Source organism: Scardinius erythrophthalmus (assembly GCF_964197995.2).
Source record: "Scardinius erythrophthalmus genome assembly, chromosome: 5".
Classification (NCBI taxonomy): Eukaryota; Metazoa; Chordata; class Actinopteri; order Cypriniformes; family Leuciscidae; genus Scardinius; species Scardinius erythrophthalmus.
In genome coordinates this window covers 13629674-13651333 of record NC_138225.1, presented here as the reverse complement: position 1 = coordinate 13651333, position 21660 = coordinate 13629674, and the positions used below count along the sequence as shown (strand labels likewise).

General features: G+C 37.5%; 1 protein-coding gene across 14 annotated transcripts in view; it reads left to right on the top strand.

The window, feature by feature from the left end:
* The window catches only part of camk2b1 (calcium/calmodulin-dependent protein kinase (CaM kinase) II beta 1), a 65506-nt gene that overhangs the window by 39687 nt on the left and 4159 nt on the right, over window positions 1–21660 (top strand). For 4 of the 14 annotated variants that reach the window (XM_081366518.1, XM_081366509.1, XM_081366517.1 and 1 more), the window contains 10 exons: window positions 2877–2914; window positions 8012–8080; window positions 10718–10762; window positions 14446–14494; window positions 17547–17639; window positions 18251–18391; window positions 18568–18735; window positions 19854–19929; window positions 20023–20117; window positions 20207–20441. In XM_081366518.1, the coding sequence (XP_081222644.1) occupies window positions 2877–2914; window positions 8012–8080; window positions 10718–10762; window positions 14446–14494; window positions 17547–17639; window positions 18251–18391; window positions 18568–18735; window positions 19854–19929; window positions 20023–20117; window positions 20207–20439 (1007 nt within the window). In that variant the 3' untranslated portion in view covers window positions 20440–20441. Of the gene's footprint in view, window positions 1–2876; window positions 2915–5701; window positions 5735–8011; window positions 8081–10717; window positions 10763–14445; window positions 14495–17546; window positions 17640–18250; window positions 18392–18567; window positions 18736–19853; window positions 19930–20022; window positions 20118–20206; window positions 20442–21660 lie in introns of all 14 variants that reach the window. The other 10 variants (XM_081366521.1, XM_081366512.1, XM_081366522.1 and 7 more) reach the window with 5 other exon arrangements.

Below are 21660 nucleotides of genomic sequence, written 5' to 3'. Positions count from 1 at the left end.
AACGACTCAAAATTATCCACAAAGTAAACAGAGCGATGGACTCAGAGCGATGCGCCGCTCTTCCTGTTTATCCCGAAACCGTCACACCATAATGACGTAAGCGTGCTCCGGCACGAATGCTGAAACCCTATGTGAGTGCAGGCCAGTGGGGGAGTGGGGAGGGGGGACAATCGTACTCGGGCCCGGTTCATGGCAACCGTACCTAGTGTGAGTACACCCTAATTGTCTAACCAACTCTGACTCTGTGGGTCTTTGAGGAAACAGACATGCCGAATGAGTTTGATGCGAATGTAATGGTGTTACTGTGGTTTATTACTAAAAAAGCAGAAGTTATTTGAATGAACTGCTTTAAAGGTGCACACACAGCTCGAGAGGGTCTGTGTATTTGTATGCAAAATGTATTTTGAATATAAAATGGTACAAGAACCAATAATGACAGTGATTGTGTCAGATGCTTCCTTTTACAGTGTTTTTATGTTGATTTAATAAGTGTTGTTCACCATGATGCTGTAAAAGCACTGATTTTTTTTTGTTTTATAATTTTCATAATTAATTTGATTGAAAAGTTCCTCGGTCAACTATTCTGTTAGAAACTGTTTGGCTGAACCTACAAAAGCTCATTTTAACATTTTAGTTGGTTCTGTGATAAGGAAGCGGATGTAAATGTATAGCTTAGTGAATTTCTCTGCCACAATTTTTTCTGTAAGACTTACAAAGAGCATAAACATGACAACATTTTTTATTAATTAGACAGTGAGGAACAGTTCACTCAAAGCAGCCATGAGTAACGCTAGGCTTGGGCGGTATTGGAATTTTGATACCGTCAAACCTCCTCCCTATTTTACCGGGGTATACGATATTACCGTGACTAATTAAAAATTATGACATAATGGGCTCAGATGGCATCACCAAACTGTTGGCTTGTGCCTACACCGTTCAGAAACTGAATGCCAGATAAAAAAAAAAAAAAAAATCAAGCCGTGCACGTTGTGTCTGAGTCCGGCCGACGGCATTAACTGTTATTATGAGCCCGAGCCCACCATTATTCAACATAATATCTGTGTGCGTGCAACAAGCAAGAAGTGCCTTTGTAATCCGGTGACGCGTGTCCATTGATTTTTATTAATAAAACTTTTCTGCAAAGATGGAAGTTGACGATCGCCATCTCTGTAGTGAACGCGCCTATAGAGAGAAATGCACATCATTGATCAATCAGATTTATTTTCGTTTTGAATTGTTTCGTTTAAAGAAATTGACGATCGCCATCTCCATAGTGAACGATAGAGAGAAATGCACATCATGGATTACAGAGAGTAGGCTAGTCTATTTCTTTTCTTTTCGTTTTGTATGGTTTCGTTAACTGAAATAGATGATCGCATCTCTGTATGAACGCGCCTAGAGAGAAATGCACATCATGGATTAAATAATCAGAGTGGCCTTTTTCTTTTCGTTTTGAATTGTTTCGTTTAAAGAAATTGACGATCGGCATCTCTGTGAACGCTATAGAGAAAAATGCACATCATGGATTAATCAGAGAGTAGCCTACCCTATATTTCTTTTCGTTTTGAATTGTTTTGTTTAAAGAAATTGATCGCCATCTCTGAGTTTCGGTTAATTTATGAGATTTCAATGCAAGTGACCGTGGCATGCCAGCGCCCATCATGTCATGATTATATTAAATCCAGGCAATTTGGTTGATGAAAAATTTATTAAAATTAAGATACAATTTATACAAAACGAAATTCGTTTTAAAGAGGCCTTTTACAAAACGAAATTTATTGAAGTGGTCAAATCGTCTGACTCCCGATGCATCCCATCTTATTTGTGCTGTTCACTTTTCATAATCAACAAAGATGGAAAAAATAACATTATAATATTTTAACAAATACGAAACTTAATGCACTTATTTAATGAACTCGAGAACAAAATGCATCCTGGCAGTAGTGAGTGGGTGGTAGTTTCGGAGATCCGACATTAGGTTAGAGGTGTTTACATCTCTCGCGGTCACCTTTTTATGGCACAATTTACAAATTGCCTCGTCAGTATTTACCGCCTCTCCCTTCTCATTTGGCTGGAACCAGAAATATTACCAAACTGCAACCACACAAGCATTTTTAGGCAATAAATAAATTATATATATTATAGGCTATATAAGTGCCGGTAATGACGGTATTGAAACTGATACCGGTGCTATTTTAAGATCCCGGGGTATCCGATATTACCGTAATACCGCCCAACCCTAAGTAACGCTTTATAATAAATCTTAATCTTTAAAAATCTTTATTAATTTTATATAATACTTGATTTGGACAATCAAATGGGTATCATGAAACACTGAACATGAAATATGCTGATTTAGTAAGAATTATATAATGTGTTGATAAAGACTCACTAATGACGTTTATTATAAAGTGTCATTGGTAGAAATCTGGCTGTATCAGTCAGAGTTCTGAGTAGGCCAACACAGAATCTACCCTTGCAGAAAGTTCTTGGTATTTCGGCAGAATTTGAATGCCTGTCATTCACAAAGTTTTGAAAATCTCCAGGCTCTTTTGAGCTTGTTTATTAAAAGTTTTGGCTAATTTATGTATTTAGTTATTAATAATGGCTTACCATGTTTAAAGCCATTCCATACAATTCTTCCCCTCAAAAATAAGTGCAGAACCAAGAAAGAAAAAAGAAAAAAACGCAGATTCCGTCTGCGCCTACTTATGCTGTTCAAGATTATTAGTATGATTAATATCTGCAGTGTTATGTTTGGTTTTAGGAAATACAGCCCTGGGTAAATTGCCTGTCCGGCGGGTTAATTGACATTTTGTAATATGTAATATGGTGTTGCTGATTTAACTTCTCTCTCTTATTTCCTCCCATTGTAGCAGCCAAGAGCTTGTTGAACAAAAAAGCAGACGTTAAGGTAAGAAGATCCGTTGAACTTCTGACCTCTGTGACCCAGACATGACCATATGGTTTCTTAGTACATTCACTCTTTTCACTACTCGGTCTCTCCGCCCTGCTATTTTACTGCCTAATCTGTCAGTGCTTGCTGTGCGTGTTTAGAGTACCGTCTTTGTTGCATGATTGTGTTGTTTTCATAAAGTACATAAGTGTTGTCAGTTCATATTGTGTTTGAAGTGTGTGTGTGTTAGAACAAGAATGTCTGAAAACATGACCACTGATACCTAAAATCACCTCATTAAACTGTATTTAAATATTGTTCAAATTAAATCTAGTCAACCTCTCCTCAAAACTGATTTCACCTTACTGATAGATTCCAAAATATCACAAATATTCAGAGATCTCTGTTTTTAAAGGGTAGGATTTAGGGTTTGACTTCATATGTTCTGTTTTATTTTTCCATTTAACACTAACCCCCGGTTTCACGGACGAGGCTTAAGCCTAGTTCCAGACTAAAATGCATTATTGAGCTGTTTTAACTGAAAGAAACATGCACTGACATATCTTAAAATATGTCAGTGCCATTGTTTTATCTCAAGATGCACATCAGTAATGTTTTTTCTAAAGAAAATGTAAAAATCTACTTAAATGTCCTAATTGAACTAAGGCTTAATCTTGGCTAAATCTAAGCCCTGTCTGTGAAACCAGGCCCAAAAGAGTTTAAATTAGCTTATCTTGAAACTGCACTTTTCTATATAATGAAAGCGGATGGTGACCAATGACTGTCAAGCATATGACTTGTAAACTATATTACTACTCTTCCAAAGCCTGTCTGCCAGTTCTTCAGAAGACTTGTAATATAGCTCATTAATGGACTCCAGATAATGTTTTATCCTTTTCAGCTTTGACAGCCAATAGTCACCATCCACATTCATTGTAAGCAAAAGAGCAGCTTGGACATCATCTTTTGTGGTTCCAAAAAAAAGTAAAACAAAACACAAGTTTGGACTGACATGAGGATGAGTAAAAAGGTAAATATCCCTAATTAGGTAATATGTGAATATATTAGCCACCTTAAACACATTTCCCCATATTTCAATCCATCCCTCAGGGTTCCTTTTATTAGTGCAAAAGTAATAATAGCATGTGGATTACGCAATGAACTTTTGCATTGAGTATTTCACTGAATTTGCTGGACTCTTTAGCAGTCATTAGAACGTGAAAATATACATTTATTTAGCTACCAATAACAGCTACCTTTAACACATTTCCCCATATTTAAATTCATCCCACAGAGTTCCACACATTTGTGCAAAAATGTAAAAATAGCGTGCGGATTATGCAATGAGCCTCATGATGATGATTGTAGTGAATTTGCTGGGCTCTCTAGTAGTCCTAAGAGTGTTACCAAACACCGTAACAAGCTCTATCCGGTCATGGAGCCAGCGATACCACTGAAAGATGAGACGAAATAAATGTTTTATTTCCGTCAGCGCCTGTGGACGTGTGGGAGACATTTAGGAGAATGATTTAACGATGACGGCTGTGATGTCATTGAGGAATCTATGGACTCTTCCACGAGCCAGAATAATTAGATTTATGAAATGGGATTTTCAGAGATGAACTGCACTTAACACTTATGAGAGTGATTGTAGACACACTCACACATTCCTACCTGTTTCTACTTCATCGTCACCCCACAACCCACCTCTGTGACTCACACCTGCTATCTCCATGTGTGTGTGTGTGTGTGTGTGTGCGCGTGCGTGTGTGAGTGGAGAAATAGTTCAGCAGGGAATGTGACTCTGGTTCCAGGAATAGCCGTGATTCTGAAACCCTGGAAACTCTGAGACGAAAATAGCAGCACATCGCTCCTCTCATCGCCTAGCAACAGGCTCCCCCACGTCCTCCAGCCATTTTAAAACATTTCTTCTCTCCTTTTCATGATTACTTCAATCTCCCCTTCCTTCACCTTTATGCTCCGTCTCCAAAGATCACGTTGAGATGCTCTTTATTTAGTTTCTGTCACTATTTTCTCGAAGTTGACTTCCTTACTTTGTGTCTAAATCTTTGCAGTAATGCTGGTTATGTAATTCTGCTTTAGAATTGGAGGCGTTTTTCTTTTTTTTTCTCTTTTTTTTCTTTTTTTTTTTAATACGGCAGTTGCAGCGATTGGAAGTTGCAGTGCTGCATTTTCAACCAAAGCGCTTCTGAGAACATTCTGTGCTTAATATAACTCGTTCTTGGCTGCCCTTTTTTTTTAGGACAAAAAATATCACTGAACCGCACAGACTGTGCTTGCTTCCTCTCTCAGCATCCCTGCCTGTCCTTGCACATCAGTTCCTACTTTGTGTAGCTCCTAAGTTTTCCCTGCTCCAGGTTTAGGACCAGATTATCTCAGAACGGAAATATTCTCGAATATGTCTCGAACAAGTGACCCTGGATCAGTTAACTTTGCTTACACTGATCATTCCTCAAGTGCACTTCAACTATTCTTCTGCTAGTTGCATGTTTCTCTCTCCTTTTTCCTTCACTTGACCCACCCGTTCCTTGTTCCTCTTTCTACAAATGTCCTGTTGTACTGAAGAAGTCTACATATTGTCTTGCTCTAAACCCAAACCTTCACCTACACCCCAAAATTATTCTTCAGATTGTTTTCTTTGGCTGGTATACTCAGCACTGGCTGCATCTGATGCTTTTTTCTGAACCCCAGATGAAAACAGTTATCAAACAGGCTACATTTTTATATATCGTCTCACAGTTCTCTCCATTTGTCACGCTTCTCTCCCTCTCATTCTCTCTCTAGAAGCGGAAGTCGAGCTCTACCATTCAGTACATGGTGAGAATCTTGTTTCATTTACACCTTCCTATTTTTCTTTCATCTTCCTCTCCACTTGTACCTCCACCTACCTGATAATGTGCAACACTTCCCTCGTACTTCAGATCCTGCATTTCTGTGGGACTTTATGCAGTGATAGCCAGTATAAAATATACTCAGTTTTCAGATACTTTATGGTTCTATTTTAAATCTTTTTAGCTTGTTTATTACTGATCAATAAACATCCTTACAGACTGCCCACACTTCATCCGCTGAGCACCTGATTCATATGATCTGATCAGCTGACTTAAGCAGCTTTCGAGGGAAGAGGTCAGTTCACACCAAGAATGACCATAACTATAACAATAACTATATTAATGTGCACACCAATGGACGATAATGTTGTTTATTATAAGTGTGCAATGCAGTTATGTCTTTAAATGCTAGAGATCTTTAAAGTTGGGTGGATTCTGATTGGCTCTCAATGTTTTCATTATTCATCAGCTGGAAAAAATCATTCTGAAAGTGATTCCAATTATGTTCCTCTGTTTTGTTATCATAATAGCTGTAATATGGACTTTGCTATTTTCTTAATTTATAAAGGTTATTAAAGCTATATAGTTAAGGCTCTGATATTCTCACTGCAAAAAAAAATTTGCATTTTAACATTTGATGTGGATATGTTTGCACTAGCTCTACAATTTGGCACTCTAGTCAAATGGTGTCACTTTATTTTTATAGCACTTCATACAATAGACTTCTTTAAAGCAAGCAGCTTTATAGTTGTAGATATGAAAATAACTTTGACAATCTGTTTCAAACTGCAAAACAAACTTTGTTTTGGCCTGAAATTACACATACCAGGCCTTTATTGTTATTGTTACAGTCATCATCTTTGGTGTGAATGGGCCTTAGGGGCACACATCTAGTCTTGACTGGCACATAAAAACTAAATGAACAGAGATTGCTTTACATGTCAATCAGGCAGTCTCCGAATTTCTAAGTGGGTCGGTTCTTGGCCTGAACAAACTGTGGACAAGACTTGTTCCAGTTTAGTCAGAGGCCAGGCTTTGTGAGACCACTTGGATGCTGTAAATATGTCCCACTTTCTTGTTTAGTATTTTCTGATCAACACTTTGTTCCTTCTTCCTCCTGTTCTTTACTTTGAATGATTTTAGCCAACTCCCATGGACACCACTTACTTCCTAGGTCTCATTCTGCATGTTGGTAATCGGATGTATTTCGATTAATACTGACCACTCTGAAAGCTTTCCAAAGCAGGTTTAGGACAGGCCTTTCTGTTCATACACAGGTAGGCAGTGGAATAAACATGCAGAATAACACCCTGTTTTCCTACTTACAAATGTCTGAAGATCCTGTTTGTGCACATCCCAGGGGTTTGACTGCACCAAACCCCTCATTCAGTATCTGCTTGATTCCCCACCTTATGTTTATTTGCAGGATTGACGCTTATATTCTTGGTGCTCAGTATTGTTTTTTGTCTTATGAGTGGGTCCCATAAGAGGATAACATTCCTGGTTGTCCCTCCTGGCGATATCCCGTTTACTTGGATAAAGTTGGACTTCCATGGAGATCCATGACCTACTGCAATAAGTTTTGGGGAATTGTTAAGGAATTCTGCTAGCCATCAAGTTGTCCACTTATCAGGAACAGTATGTATTTGAATGTGTATGTGTGCCCATAGTGCCAAAGTCACTTAATGACGTGTTTGTGCTTGTTTATGTGGGTTTATTTGATGTTTGTGAGGGTCCAGTAGTTGTGAGCTGCTGCTCATTCATCTCCCTTGACCATACCTCCCGCACATAAGCACATGCTGTACTAATGACACTTCTCGCATGAGTGCCTGAGCTGTGTGAGGGAAAGAGGACCGTTAACTACCTCAAAACCACTGAAGGCCCATAGACATGAGACCTGAGGGACCCCGAGTATAAATAAACACCATATCTAATCCGCCTCTGCGTGTAATGTAGCTAATTGGTATAATAGATTAGTTTAGGAAGCCTAATTGGTGAAAAGCATTTTATGGACTTTAATAATGACCCTCCCTTTCCTCTCGCTGCTAGAGAACATTGGGTCTCAACGAATAATGCTGTTTTCATGTAAATAGGCAGTTGGCTCTACATCAATCAGTTGCCTTAGAAAATAGATAATGACCATGCCCTATTTCTTGTGTTTGTGTGAGTGTGATTTGTGTACATGTGCATGCTGATCTCTCCCTCGTTCCTTTTTTAACCTGACCCTTTCTTAACTGAACGTATGTTGTGTTTCCCTGCACAGCCCCAGACAAACAGCACCAAAAACAGCATAGTCACCAGTCCCAAAGGAAACCTCCCCTCTCCTGCTCTGGTATTTACCTCTCTAATCCTTTTCTTTTCTTCCACTCCTTCCTTTTCCCCCTCTGTCTGTGACTGTACCTTCATTCTTTAGTACATTGTGAATATATTTTAGTTTTCTTTCGTTGTTTTGTCAGGTTTTTTTTGGGGCTACTCGCCTTTGCAAGCCTTTATGTAAAAAATAAAAAATAAACAAATTGTGAAATTTAAAGCTAGTAATAATGTGGAATGGATAGCAATGATAGCAATGATGTGATTTGCTGTTCTTTACTTCAGCATTTATGGGGTTAATGCTTTGGATTTATCGGATACACTGCTTTTGTTATTGTTTTGATCGAAGCCATTCGCTGTAATCCTGAATAAAAGCTTCAGTGAGCGACATCTGTTTTTTTCATCAGTAATTACATTACAGCACTTTTTATTTTATTTAAAACACGACACTGCCAATGACAATGGCAGACAAAAACTGTGACAATTTTTTACATTCATTCATAATTCCGTTTACACGAAACACCGTAAGTCATCCTTTGTCAATTACAACTGTGGAAACTAAAAAGTACTTACTTCAAGTAAAAACTTAATTTGCCTCTACCAAGAGTTATTTAATACGCATAAATATTTCACATTGTTGGCGAATGTTGTAACTATGTAACAAGATATTTTTCAAAACAATTCCACACGTGTAATGGCAAGGATTTTTTGTCAAAATTGTTACCCAATCATAGCAGTGGGCGTTTACTTCCAAGTCTTGGATGCGGCACGCCTCAAAATGAAGTGTTTGGAAGACGGTCAAAAACAGGATAGAAACTAGCTTGTTTCTTCTAAATTAGGATGTTTTTTGATGTAAAAATCTTGATAACATAAGTGGACCTCAGAGAATATTATAAAATTTAACAAAATGTATTTCCTGACCCCTTTAAATACTTATAGGCGCCACACCATTCCAGATTCTGCCCTATACAGTATGTTTGATGGATCTGTCCATGGACCCAGTTAAGCTCTGTTTATCCAGTTGTGCTCTGTCACTCTGATATATTACTATACTCTCTAAGCACGCATTTATGGGGTTGTTTATTTGATTGCATAATGCCACTTTGCCTTTCAGTGTCTGCTTTGATCTGTGGATGATGGAGGTTGTTTATTACATGGATCTGGCAGGAAACTTAATAAAACAGTATGTCATTATGCAAGGGTTGTGGGTAATGGGTGATGTGATTATTTAATGTTTAATGACATGCTTAAGTGAAATAGATAGATAGTCAATGTTCTGAGGAGACTAAAGGTTTGTAAAAGCTCAGTAAATAGGTTTTAGAGTGAACCCTGAGCATTGAAGAAGGAAGCTCCTAATGGAAACATTACATGCGTTCCAACATATACAGCTATTGCGACACGTGGCCTAATACGTCAAAATATTTTAGGATCCCTCATAGTTGCCCTTTAATGCTGCCAGTGTGGAGTTTGTGTGTGTGTGAGTCGTGTTTTATGGTGCAGATATAGTTACTCAACCTTGAAGTGAAGTGAGGAGGTGTTTATGGTTTGTAAAGACTTTAGCCTTAGTGCTTTGTTTCATGGCTTCCAGTCTAGCTTTACTATTAACTGTACAGTTACGCAGGGCTAGGTGATATTTGTATGTTTTAGCCAATATTTTAACCAAACAGCCAAGGACATTCTCAATGTTGAATGTGAGATAGTTATTGCTATTATTAATTTATTATTATACTGAATAATCATAATTATTATTATTGATTATTAATCATAATAATCATAATTATAATTATTTAATATTACACTTTTTATAATTTAGACGAAAGATTTCACTAAATTGTGTTTTAATGTTTTAATATTTTGCAAAATGTATATTTAATGACGACAGATAAACTATTGAGTTTGAAGATAAAATATCAGAGTTTGAACAGGACTGTACTAATGCTAACACCGTTTTTGCTATTATTTTTTTTAATCAGATACACCATTAAAACACCATTTGCCGTAAGGCAAATATATACTTGGAAATGAATTGGCAATTTTGAATTAAATTTATGAGCACAATTTTTTAGTAGTTGTTTGTTAGCATTCGCAGCTTCTTATAGATTCTGTGTTCATAACCTTAGCATGAAACTTTTGCCTGTTGCACTGAGCAATGGTTGTCATGGCAATGAATACCTCATAATGATGGGGAACGCAGGCTGCTGATTGGACAGTGAGGGAATGTTACTTCCTGCGAGAGAGAATTGTGCATTACAGATTCATGCGGTCTGATATATGTCTAGCTAGCAAGTTTCCGGGGGTTGCAAAAAGAGACGGCATAAAATAAACATGTTTTTAGTAGCTGTGAAAGCATCCGCAGTAGTTCTGTCAAAATCACGCTGTTTCACTTTCAGTGAGAAAGCGATAGGTTACGTTGCTAATTTGACTTCGTAGTTGGTGTTTTTGAAATAGCGTAGCCTAACATGTGCAGTCATTAGTTTTATGAAGACAGAAGCTCTCTTTTGTTGAGCCTCTGGTGGTTTTCATGCATATTTTGTTTGTTCATTTTTACTGGGTTGGCAATCACAAACACCCATCCACCCACACACGGTCTCTCTCTCTCTCTCTCTTGTTCTTATTTCTCCTCATGTTTTTCCACCCCCTCCTCCCCGTGTCTCTGTAGGAGGCACAGACCACTGTCATCCATAATGCAGTGGATGGGATTAAGGTACCCCACCGCCACCATCTTTCCTTCCCACCGTCCCTCCTCTGTTTGATCTGCATCCCCACAATGCATTTCTGCTAGTGTGTCTACAGACTATGACATCATCCGAGCGTGTGTTTGCCCGTTGGCTGCGCGCGTGACCCTTTTGAAGTTTAATGTTTACTTGCTCTTCTACTCTATGAAATCGTTTCAATAACATTACTATTAACAAGTTTTAACTAAACATATGCAAATGAGTATGCGTGTTCCTCTAATGAAACGCATGACATGTTGAACTGTAGATTTGTTTGTGTGACGCTCCTTTCTGTATGTGCCAGTTTTGAGATAAATGAACGGTCTGTTTAATTATGTTTTTTATTAATGATCGTGATGATGGGAAATGACTCTTGACACATCAGATGTTTGCAGTATGAATCTGAAGAGCAACAGTTGGAAATCTGTGTCATGATAAGAATATTAAACCTGCTGTCTCAGGTCTCTGTTCTTCGGACTGTGTGACGTAGGGACCTCTTGTGGTAGACATTGAAAGTGCGAAGAAAGTTGTGAAGAAAAAAAACATTAAACATAAAAAAAATATATATATATATATGACAAAAAAAATCATTATTTTTTAAATGCATTTTGTACTGTAAGTGGTAGAGAAATTATTTAATTGATTTTTAAAAATATAAAATGGAACATGTTTAATGTATCTGTGGAAATATATATATAAAAAATATTTTTTTGTTATATTTGGGATATTTTTATACTTTTAAAGTGAGTGGTCCCTGTATTCACTTGGAATTGTGCTTTCTGATTACTGTACATTTATTCATTTTATTTGCAAGCATCTCTTAAATAAAATAAAATAGCAAGAGGCAAGTTTGTGCTGAAAATTATAACAATGATTTTATTTAAAGGGATAGTTCACCCAAAAATTTAAATTCTGTCGTCATTTACTCACTCTCAAGTTGTTCCAAACCTGTATGCATTTCTCCGTCGATGGGCCGCATTGACTGACTTTTTAACATACTATGGAAGACAATAGGGACCATCGACTGTTTGGTTACCCATATTCTTCTCAACATCTTCTTTTGTGTTCAACAGAAAAGAGAAATTCATACAGGTTTGTAACAACTTGAGGGTGGGTAAATGATAGCAGAATGTTGATTTGTGCCTGTATTTAGAAGGCAAAGAAAATATTATGCTGAGGTTATATTAAATTTACACCGTTATTTGGAGAAAAACTTTTAGAAAGATTTTTCAGAGGCAAGTGGATGTAGAATCAAATAGGGCTAAAAACTGTGATGTCACATGTCCCCATAGCCCATACCAAGACTTTGAGTTTTCCAGGTGGCAGTAGTAAAGTCTAGATCTGGGCCGCTCTGGTTGTTCTGTCAGCGGTTGCTGTTGTGTGTGTTTTCTGAATTGGGCTTAATCTGAGCTGTGCGTGGGAAGCTGTCCACTTCTCCACGTTTGCCACTTTCTTTGCACATGTGCCACAAGGTCTGTAGTGCAGTGTAGATGATGGAATGAGAGAACAAAAGTCTTTTCAGGAGCACCTAAATATATCGCCCCACATACTGATGGCCTATTTACAGCAGGAGTTGGTGTCCTTGGTGATCGCCACGGTTACGCTGTGACAGGTGCATGGTCCCGTTTCTCAGGTGACCATGCCCTCCTCCTCGTTTCCTATTGAGACATCATTCTGTCCATGCATTCAATTGAGCAATAAGGTACGAGAGAATGTGCAGTAGTGTGTAAACACTTGCTGCTTCAAGGTGTTGTTGCACCTTTCAGCTGTGACTTCATGACCTTGAGTGCGTTCTTTCTTTGATAAAACTAATTAAAATATATTAACATATTTAAAAGTTTTTTCCTTGACATTTCTTTCTTCATACCTTAAAATAGCTTGAATGTAACTCCACACCCTTGCCTCATTTAGTATACGTGGTTCTATGAATATGCAAATTAGCCCCGCCTCCACTCACTCACACCAGCTCAGAGATCCACTCGTTGATGATCACACGTTGATGTGATTGTTTACAAGGTAGTTTGTGACGTCAGAAACACCAACGATATCAAACCGTGTTTTTGAGACTGTCTTTGGTTCACTGCAGGTTTAAGGAGAAAATACTCAGCAATGGTGTTGACTTATGAATTTGTACATGGTTTGTCTTAAAGCGTATTAAAAACATAACATAGACATATAAACATCATTAAAAGCTTGTAGGGACTCGGGAACTTGTAATAAGAATTTTATTGTGATCCTTCCACTTGAACAGAGTCCTTGCATTAGGACTTCAAGTGGCGACCCAATACAGCACCAAGGCGTAATCATACTTTTATCATACAATCATCTAGTGAACATAGTCATTTATTGATATTTACAGTAAACTGCATAGTCCAACAGTATGCATTATTATTTACATGACAGGCTAAATCTGGAATTTTTTGTTTTTGAAATATTTTTATATAGCTTTAAATTGTTCAAGAACCACTTGAACAATGTTATATATTTTGTCCTTAAATTATTCCAAATGTTTCCAACTATGTTTAAATCCAGAGAACGCTATTTTAACCAGTGTAACGTCCCGTGTCATTGCGTCACCTGTCAGTGACGTCATATCCGCCTTACCTCGATTTCCAGTTTTACTTGCGTAGAAACCATGGAAACACCAAAGACGCTTTAATTGGTGGGTTGCACCAATAAGGATTAAGACTAAATCTAGATTAAATAAAGGTTTAGGATTAAATCAACTCCCATGATTCCACACTCATTCACAGCGTCATCAAGTTATGCCTTTATTATAGTTTTGAATTAGTGACCTCTAGCAGCGAAACTTACATACTGTGCCTTTGAGTTATTTTAGTTTAGTTTAAGAAGTTTTAGTACTTTAGTTAGTTCCCATGGTAACATTTCTCATTTTTAAGGTTTATATTTTATTTTATTACCAAAAATGATTTTTAATTGTTTTAGTTGACAATAACACTGATTTATACTCACTGCAAGTGAAGCCTTATGTAATGTCTCAGTCGTATTTTCTTTTACCTTTGTAGTTATCATTTTTTTTCATGGTTTTCGAGGATTAGAAGATCATGCAACCTTTCGATAATTGCCTCTCCCCTTGTAATAATGCATTTACTCCTAAATAGCTTATACTTCGATTGGACAAAACTTCCCTTTTCATTTGTGTTTTTGTTTTTTTCAACCAAACAATCTGAGGCTGCTTAGTTAGACCCTTCAAATCATATTTACCCAAATGAACATGAATTCACATGAGGCAGAATAAGTGTGTATTCAGTATGCAGTAAAGAAGACTGCTGGAGGCCAAGAATGTGTTGTTTTGTATTACTGTCTCTTCATACCCATGCTGACCGTGGAAACGCTTGCAGTATTCTTCTCATTAGCGCAGCCCATCTCTCAGATTTCAGCACAGGAAGCCAGGTGTGGCTTGTGTTTAATATCCCTGTATGTGAGTAGGATTATAACAATTATAATAACAAGCTTTTTCTAACAGTCGTGCTGACATTGTCATGCATCATTGATTGGTTAATCGTGTGATTCCCCAGAGTTCTGCAGTTTATGTTAATTTATGGTGTGTGTATGGCAACGAGAGTGAGGACTTTGGCACTAGTTGGAATTCTTTCTGAAAAATGTTAATATATTGCCAAACTGATTTGTGCTCTGTGTCTGAATGTCACAGGAGTCGTCGGACAGCAGTAATGCCACCGTGGAGGACGAGGAAATGAAAGGTAAGGCACAACAATCAACATTTGTATGGAGCAACTCTTCAGCAAAGAGTTCTATGGTTTTATTCAGACAGGCAGCAAAATTTTGATTAGTTATTTGTAGTTTGAACTGCAAAAATTATATGATTTTTGTTCAGTACATTCAGGCTGTCATCTGCTTTCTTATGTCTTTTCACAGTGTGCTGATGTGAAAGGGATAGTTCACTTAAAAATTTTAATTCTGCATTCATTTACTCACCCTCATGCTGTTCCAAAACTGTATGGCTTGCTTACTTCTGCAGAACACAAACACACAAAAAAAGATTTTGAAGAATGTTTTAACTGTTTCTGTCCATACAATGAAAGTCAGTGGGGACCAAAACAACATTGGATCCCACTGACATTATTTGAATAGACAAAAAACACATACATTTTTTTTAGAACATCTTCTTTTGTGGTACGCAGAAGGAGCAAAGTCGTAGTTTGAAAATACATGAGGGTGAGTAAATAATTTATGAATTAAAATTTTTGGTTGAACTATCCCTTTAAATCGTTGCTATGGCAACCAATATAGATAGGGATATTGTCTACACTGTTGGAACAAACTCAAAATCACATTTTGCATAATTACAGTGCAAACAGTCAGTCCTAAAGATCAGGTTTGAGTAACAAATCATATTTACTCTACCATACGAACGTTTTGGGTCAGAAAGATTTTTTTAAAGAATTAACACTTATTCAGCAAGGATTCATTAAATTAATCTAAAGTGACCGTTAAGGCATTTAGAATTATATTTCAAATCTAGTTCAAAACTTTCGATTCTTTAAAAACCTCTGAAAAAATAGAATTTTCTGGAAAAAATATTACCACATTGATAAAAATAAGAAATGTTTCTTGAGAAGCAAATCAGCATATTAGAATGATTTCTGAAGTATCATGTGACACTAGCTATGTTTAGCCAAAGTTGCGAAATTAACTTGCGCGCAGAATTGGAATATCACATAAAACATTTGCGAATAAAGCTGCGCTTTCCATCCGATGTTTTTATTTTTATTTTATTTAACCTTTATTTAACCAGATGATCTCATTGAGATTTAAAATGGCAGCATATTGACAGTGCATGGTTACAAATACGATCACCAAGCATACGCACAACAACAAGGAACATTTAAACAAGATTTGTTCAAGAGAACATCATACTTGCGCCTCGAAACGCAATAAACTGGCAGACAAAACGAAACATGCCATGTTATCTTGTGATCGGATACCCGGTGTTTGGGAGCGCAGTCATTTCTGGGAGGGAATTAAACCAAATCAGATGACATTTCAGAATGACCAAAGCAGCATTTCAGATGCTGTGCAATGATATTGGTCCGCTGGTTAGTCCAGTTATCCAATCACATCCTCTGTTGAGGCAAAGTCACGTGAGTTTTTTTTGTTGCTCATCGATATTTATACTGTAAATCGATTTATACAGTAAATGCGTTTCCATCGTAGTTTGTCAGATAAAAAATGTATCCACTTCAATTGAGTGTATATGTTTTTTAGAATTTATGCGTATCTTGGCTTTTCCATCAAGTTTTTTTTTATGCAGTAAAAAGCACATAAAAATGGGTGGATAGCTACTGAAGAGTAAAAAATTGAGGTTTGCCATCACAGGAATACAATACATTTTAAAATATATTAAAACAGAAAAAAGTTATTTTAAATTGTAATAATGTTTCACAATATTACTGCTTTTACTGTATTTGTGATCAAAGAAATGTAGCCTTGGTGAGCATTAGAGGCTTCTCTCAAAAACATAAAAATCTTACTGACCCCAAACTTTTAAATGGTAGTGTATGTAGTGAATGAACAAAAGCCTAAACATTTTAGATTGTTCATTAATGTTAGACTGACAAATGTAGTGAACAGTTTTAGGCTGAGCTCTTTCAGTGCTCACTTCTGGGATGGTGTCACTCCTACTTTCAGCGTCTGTGTCAGCTCTCTCTGCCCCAGAACAAGACAAGGGCACCTTGTGCTATAATTAACCTCAGTGGGAAACAGAGACCCTGGCTATTTCAGAGCATGTGTGTGAGTGTGCGTATGAGGAGAAAACTTGCCGCCAAATTTCTGGGCAGACATGGTGCATGACAGGAGCGTGATGACTTGTTTTCGAGATCACACAAAAGAGACGGTGAGAAGGGTGTGTGTGTCTGTGTGTGTGTGTTACTTCTAAGTAGTGTTGGGAAATATCTGGCTGCAATAGTTGAGTGTTGAATTATGGCGCAGCTGTGAGAGGTTTGCTTTATAACATCTATGCTAGCTTGACTGTAAGGAATATCTGTTTGAATAACAGTTGTTTGAAAAGAAGTGGATTTATTATGACTGTAAATAAGAATTTTCAATCCATGAATATGCGTTTTGAATCAACATCTTGATATCTACTACCTGCTAGCATGCTGTTTATGGTCCTCATGCTGTTTAGTTTAATCGTCCAGTATATTGAGTTGATTTTTTTAAAGCTTTGGTCTATTTTGACTGTATTGCTTGATTTAATTTGGGGTGGTCATCTTTTGCTCAGTCTTTCTTTCGCTTTATTTCTATTCATAGTTAATACAAGCAGTTTTCATGCACTGCAGAAAATTTATGTTAAAACTTAAGAAATATAATAATACATTTAGAGAGATTTGTTTAAAACAAATGAAAAAATCTGCCAGTGGTACAAGACAAAATACAGTCATAATATTCAAGATATATTATCTGAAACCAAGTCTTAATATTTTGTCCAGTTCTGCTTCTCAAGTAAATTGGAATACTCAAGTGTCTTGTAATCAAACTTCATAGAATTTTAATTTTTGGGTGACTTATTTCTTAAAGGATCTTTTGATTTTTGCCAGAAAAAAAGACATGGATTAAGAATAGGATCTTTGTATTGCATTTACACTGAAGTAACACTTAGCTGGAATCGCCACACGTGACATGAAGGTATCTGGCTCCTCTGGCAATGGCTGCAAAAACCTTATTGATATCAATTTGACCCATGCTTTCTGTGTCTCATGTATCTCTGTGCATTGTCGGGGGGGCGTGTCACAGGAAAGGCTGTAGATAACAGTTCAGTTCAGTCAAACCCCAGCACCCAGCCTGACTCCGCCCACATACCTCCAGGCCCCTCCCCCGCTGTCTTCAGTAAGTGCCCTCTGACTGCAGTGACATCACCCACTTTCCCATCATCTCCTTGTGCATGTGTGTGATGCAGATCAGCACTAAAACGTAAATCAGTGCCATTAAATGAGTATTATGGTCATATTCACCCATTAGTACCAGTGAGGATTATTACTTTCTGTTCTCATTGGTAAACGTGATACTTCATTGTTTTTAATCAAACCTAATCTTGCCGTTTTCTGCGTTCTGATCGTTTAACCAATTTCAAAATGGATTTATTTAAAGGGATAGTTTTAGGGATAGATAGGGATACTCCAAAAAAGATTTTAAAAAGCACAATAAAAGTATCATAAAAGCAATCCATATAATAATTTATGTTTTAAGTTTTATGAAGCTATGTGGTAGATTTGTGTGAGGGAAATACTAATATTTAAGTCATTATTCACTGAAAATCTTACCCAAAAAGTATTGAATGTTTGAAATGACATAAAGGTATGTAAATGATGAAATAGATTGAAATTTTGGGTGAACGGTTCTTTTAATGGCACTGCACACAGGACTCCTATTCCTTGTTCCGCTCCTCTTCTAAGCTCATCTCCACTGTTATTTCTGTCCTGCCCTGTCTGGGCCCACAGCTGCCACTAAGTTCACTGATCTGCTGGGTGTGGTACGCCGGGGCTCGGTGCCCACTTCTGATGCTGAGGGGGGACACACTATCACTCCAGCTGTAGTTTCTGCCCCCTCCACTCCCCAGACCCCCAACATTCCCACACAGAGTAAGTCCCTCCCTGATGGGCCAGTATGCAGATAGGTTATACAAAGGAGGTTGCCGAGTCTGTCTTCATTGCAAACCTGTCACTCAATGTATATTTGATTCACCATGTTTTAGCTGTTTATGCATGTTCTTTTTCTGTCATCTGCCTTTGGCAATAATGCCATCGGCAAACTCCAGTGTCACGTTTGACTGATCTAGTGAGCAGTGTGCGCAGACCTACAGTCCCCCAGACAGACAGTGAGCCATCAGCAGCCAGCAGAGCCCTTACTTCCCCAGTATCTGTCCCATCACACCCCTCCCCTTCCCCTGCCCAGCCATCCTCGAGCCCCCGGCCCTCGGCACATTGTGAGTATGTGGTGTCAGTGTCTGTGCTGGCATTACTGGCACAGCAGCATGAGGTTTTCTTTTTAATTTATTTCCTGGGAGTGTAAAAAGGCAGCAATGATGCTAGTGAACTAACATGCACACTGTGTAGATGTCTCTGGTCATTCGATCACATCGCTCACACCTGGGCAAGAACATGGGTCTTAAATGTGTCATCAGTGAGCACTTTTGAGTCTCTCACTAGTGTTACTGCATGTTGATAAAGCACAAAAAAAGTCAAAAGAAAAAGTTTCTCAATTTGGAGTTGTTTTATTCAAATAACTGATTAATAGAAAATATATAAACACTACTTTTTTTCAGGAATCTTTGATCAATAGAAAGTTCAAAAGAACAACGTTTATTTGAAATATAATTTTCTGTGACATTTGAATTGTCTTTCCTATCACTTTTGGTCATTTTAATGCATCCATTTTGAATTAAAAGATTATTTTCAAATAAGTTGAACGGTAGTGCATATGTAATGTATAGTTTATATGAATATATAGATTGATTAATAATAAAAATAACTTTTTGTTTTATGAAGATCACATTAAACCTTGGAAACTTTTTAACATGCTATTTATTTTTGCTTCGTTTCACATACACTTCTTATATGCAAAATTTGTAAATCCAAAAATAATTTAAACAAACCCCTTGACGAATTGTGATCGGACCATCTGAGACTGATCTTAGTATCAGATGTAAACACAGTTATACGGAGAGTCTTTTAATTGTGCCTGTAGTGATTGAGTGTTATTTTAACCTTCAGTTATTTGAGCTGTGGTATTTAGTTGTTTTAGTCCTGTGACTAACAGAGCTGGAAAGGAAATGGTGTGTGTGAAATCATGTAGTGTAGGTGGCTGAAATCTGTTTGGGTGGATTTTGTTTTTTATTTGTGTGCTTCTGCCTTGTTTAACACTGCAGCTTGTGTGTACTGATGCAACAAGACAGATTAGAAACGAGTCTGCTGAATGAATTAGATTAAACCTGTGGAATATATGTTGGTGTGTTTTAAAAGACGCAACTTTGCTTACAAATAATGCTCGTACTAGAGAATTTTGAGAAGTTGGCTCCTGACACTTGACTTCCTCCTCCTACAGCACGCAAACAGGAGATCATCAAAATCACAGAACAGCTTATTGAGGCAATCAACAATGGCGACTTTGAAGCCTATGCGTAAGTTGCTTGTGTGTGAGGTGTATTTTTAATTTTATTTAGCCACAATTGACCGAAATGTCATAGCACTGAAACTATTTTAATTCCTTTCAGTAAAATCTGCGACCCTGGACTCACCTGCTTTGAACCTGAGGCCTTGGGAAACCTGGTGGAGGGGATGGACTTCCACAGATTTTACTTCGAGAACTGTGAGTTGAGCCGTATTGCTGTTCACTTTCACCCTGTTGGTCATGATGTACAGTATGTTCTAAAGTGTGGCTGGTTTTTGCTCTGTCAGTGCTGTCTAAGAACAGTAAGCCCATCCACACCACCATCCTGAACCCTCACGTGCACCTGATTGGAGAGGAGGCCGCCTGCATTGCCTATATCCGCCTCACGCAATATGTGGACGGGCAGGGCCGGCCGCGCAGCAGCCAATCAGAAGAGACGAGGGTGTGGCATCGCCGGGACTCCAAATGGCAAAATGTCCATTTCCACTGTTCGGGAGCTCCGGCCGCCCCTCTCCAGTGAAGGTACACCCGGGCAATAACATGTCTCAAATGTGTCATCAGTGAGCTCTTTTGTATTATGAAGTGGAGAGTCTCTCACTAGTGTTACTGCATGTTGATAAAGCACAAACAAAGACAAAAAAAAACAAAGTTTCTCAATCGAGGTGAGGGGTTGATTTTATTAAAATTACAGATTAATAGAAAATATTATATAAACCCTACTGTTCAGAAGTTTGGGGTTGGTATGATTTGTTCAATGTTTTTGAAAGAAGTCTCTTATGTGCGGGGGCCGAGAGAGCTCAACGCTCTGCAACTGAAGAAAACACATACAAATAGAAAAACACCCGCAAATGTTTAAAACATATTCATCAGTTTCACATGTGCTCCAAATACTCACAACAAAACTGAACACAAAAATGTGCTGCAAATAGCACAGACCACAACGGAAATGTTTCCAGGGGACCCCAATAAGTGACGAACCCGGCTGGGACGGTAGTGCATATTTAATATATCATATATATGAATTTATTGATTTAGTAAAAATAACTTTTTGCTATTTGTTATATGAAGATCACATTAAACCTTATAAACTTTTTACCATGCAATGTATTTTTGTGATGTAAATATGTAAATCCAAAAATGACTACACATACGTGTAGACTTATGTTATGTTGTTTAATGGGAGAGTGGGAGTCTTTAACAAATGCTCCTTGTGCCTTAAAATTAACCACATTTTGTACACTACTGTTAAAAAATTTGGGATCAGTAAGGAGTGACAGCAAAATTCTGTTCATCAAAGAATCTTGAAAACAAAATATTCATCAAAAATATTAACTAACACAACTACTTTCAACTGTGCTAATAATTAGAAATGTTAATTGAGCACCAAATCAGCATATTAGAATGATTTCTGAAGGATCATGTGACACTGAAGACTGGAGTAATAATGCTGGAAATCCAGCTTTGCATCACAGGAATAAATGTTTTTGTAAAATGTATTCAAATAGAAAACGAATAACTAATAGAAATTGAATTGTTTTTGATCACATAAGTGCAGCCTTGGTGAGCATAAGAGTCTCCTTTCAAAATCATTAACAAAGAGTAGTGTATATAGAGTGATCAGCGCTAGTTTTCTCACTTTTTATTCCAGTGAAATTTTCACAGGGCAGGTTCTTTTTTGAAAGTCATTTCTCAAAGTATTGGCTACATTTAACACACATTGACCTGTAGCAGGGCATGTTGT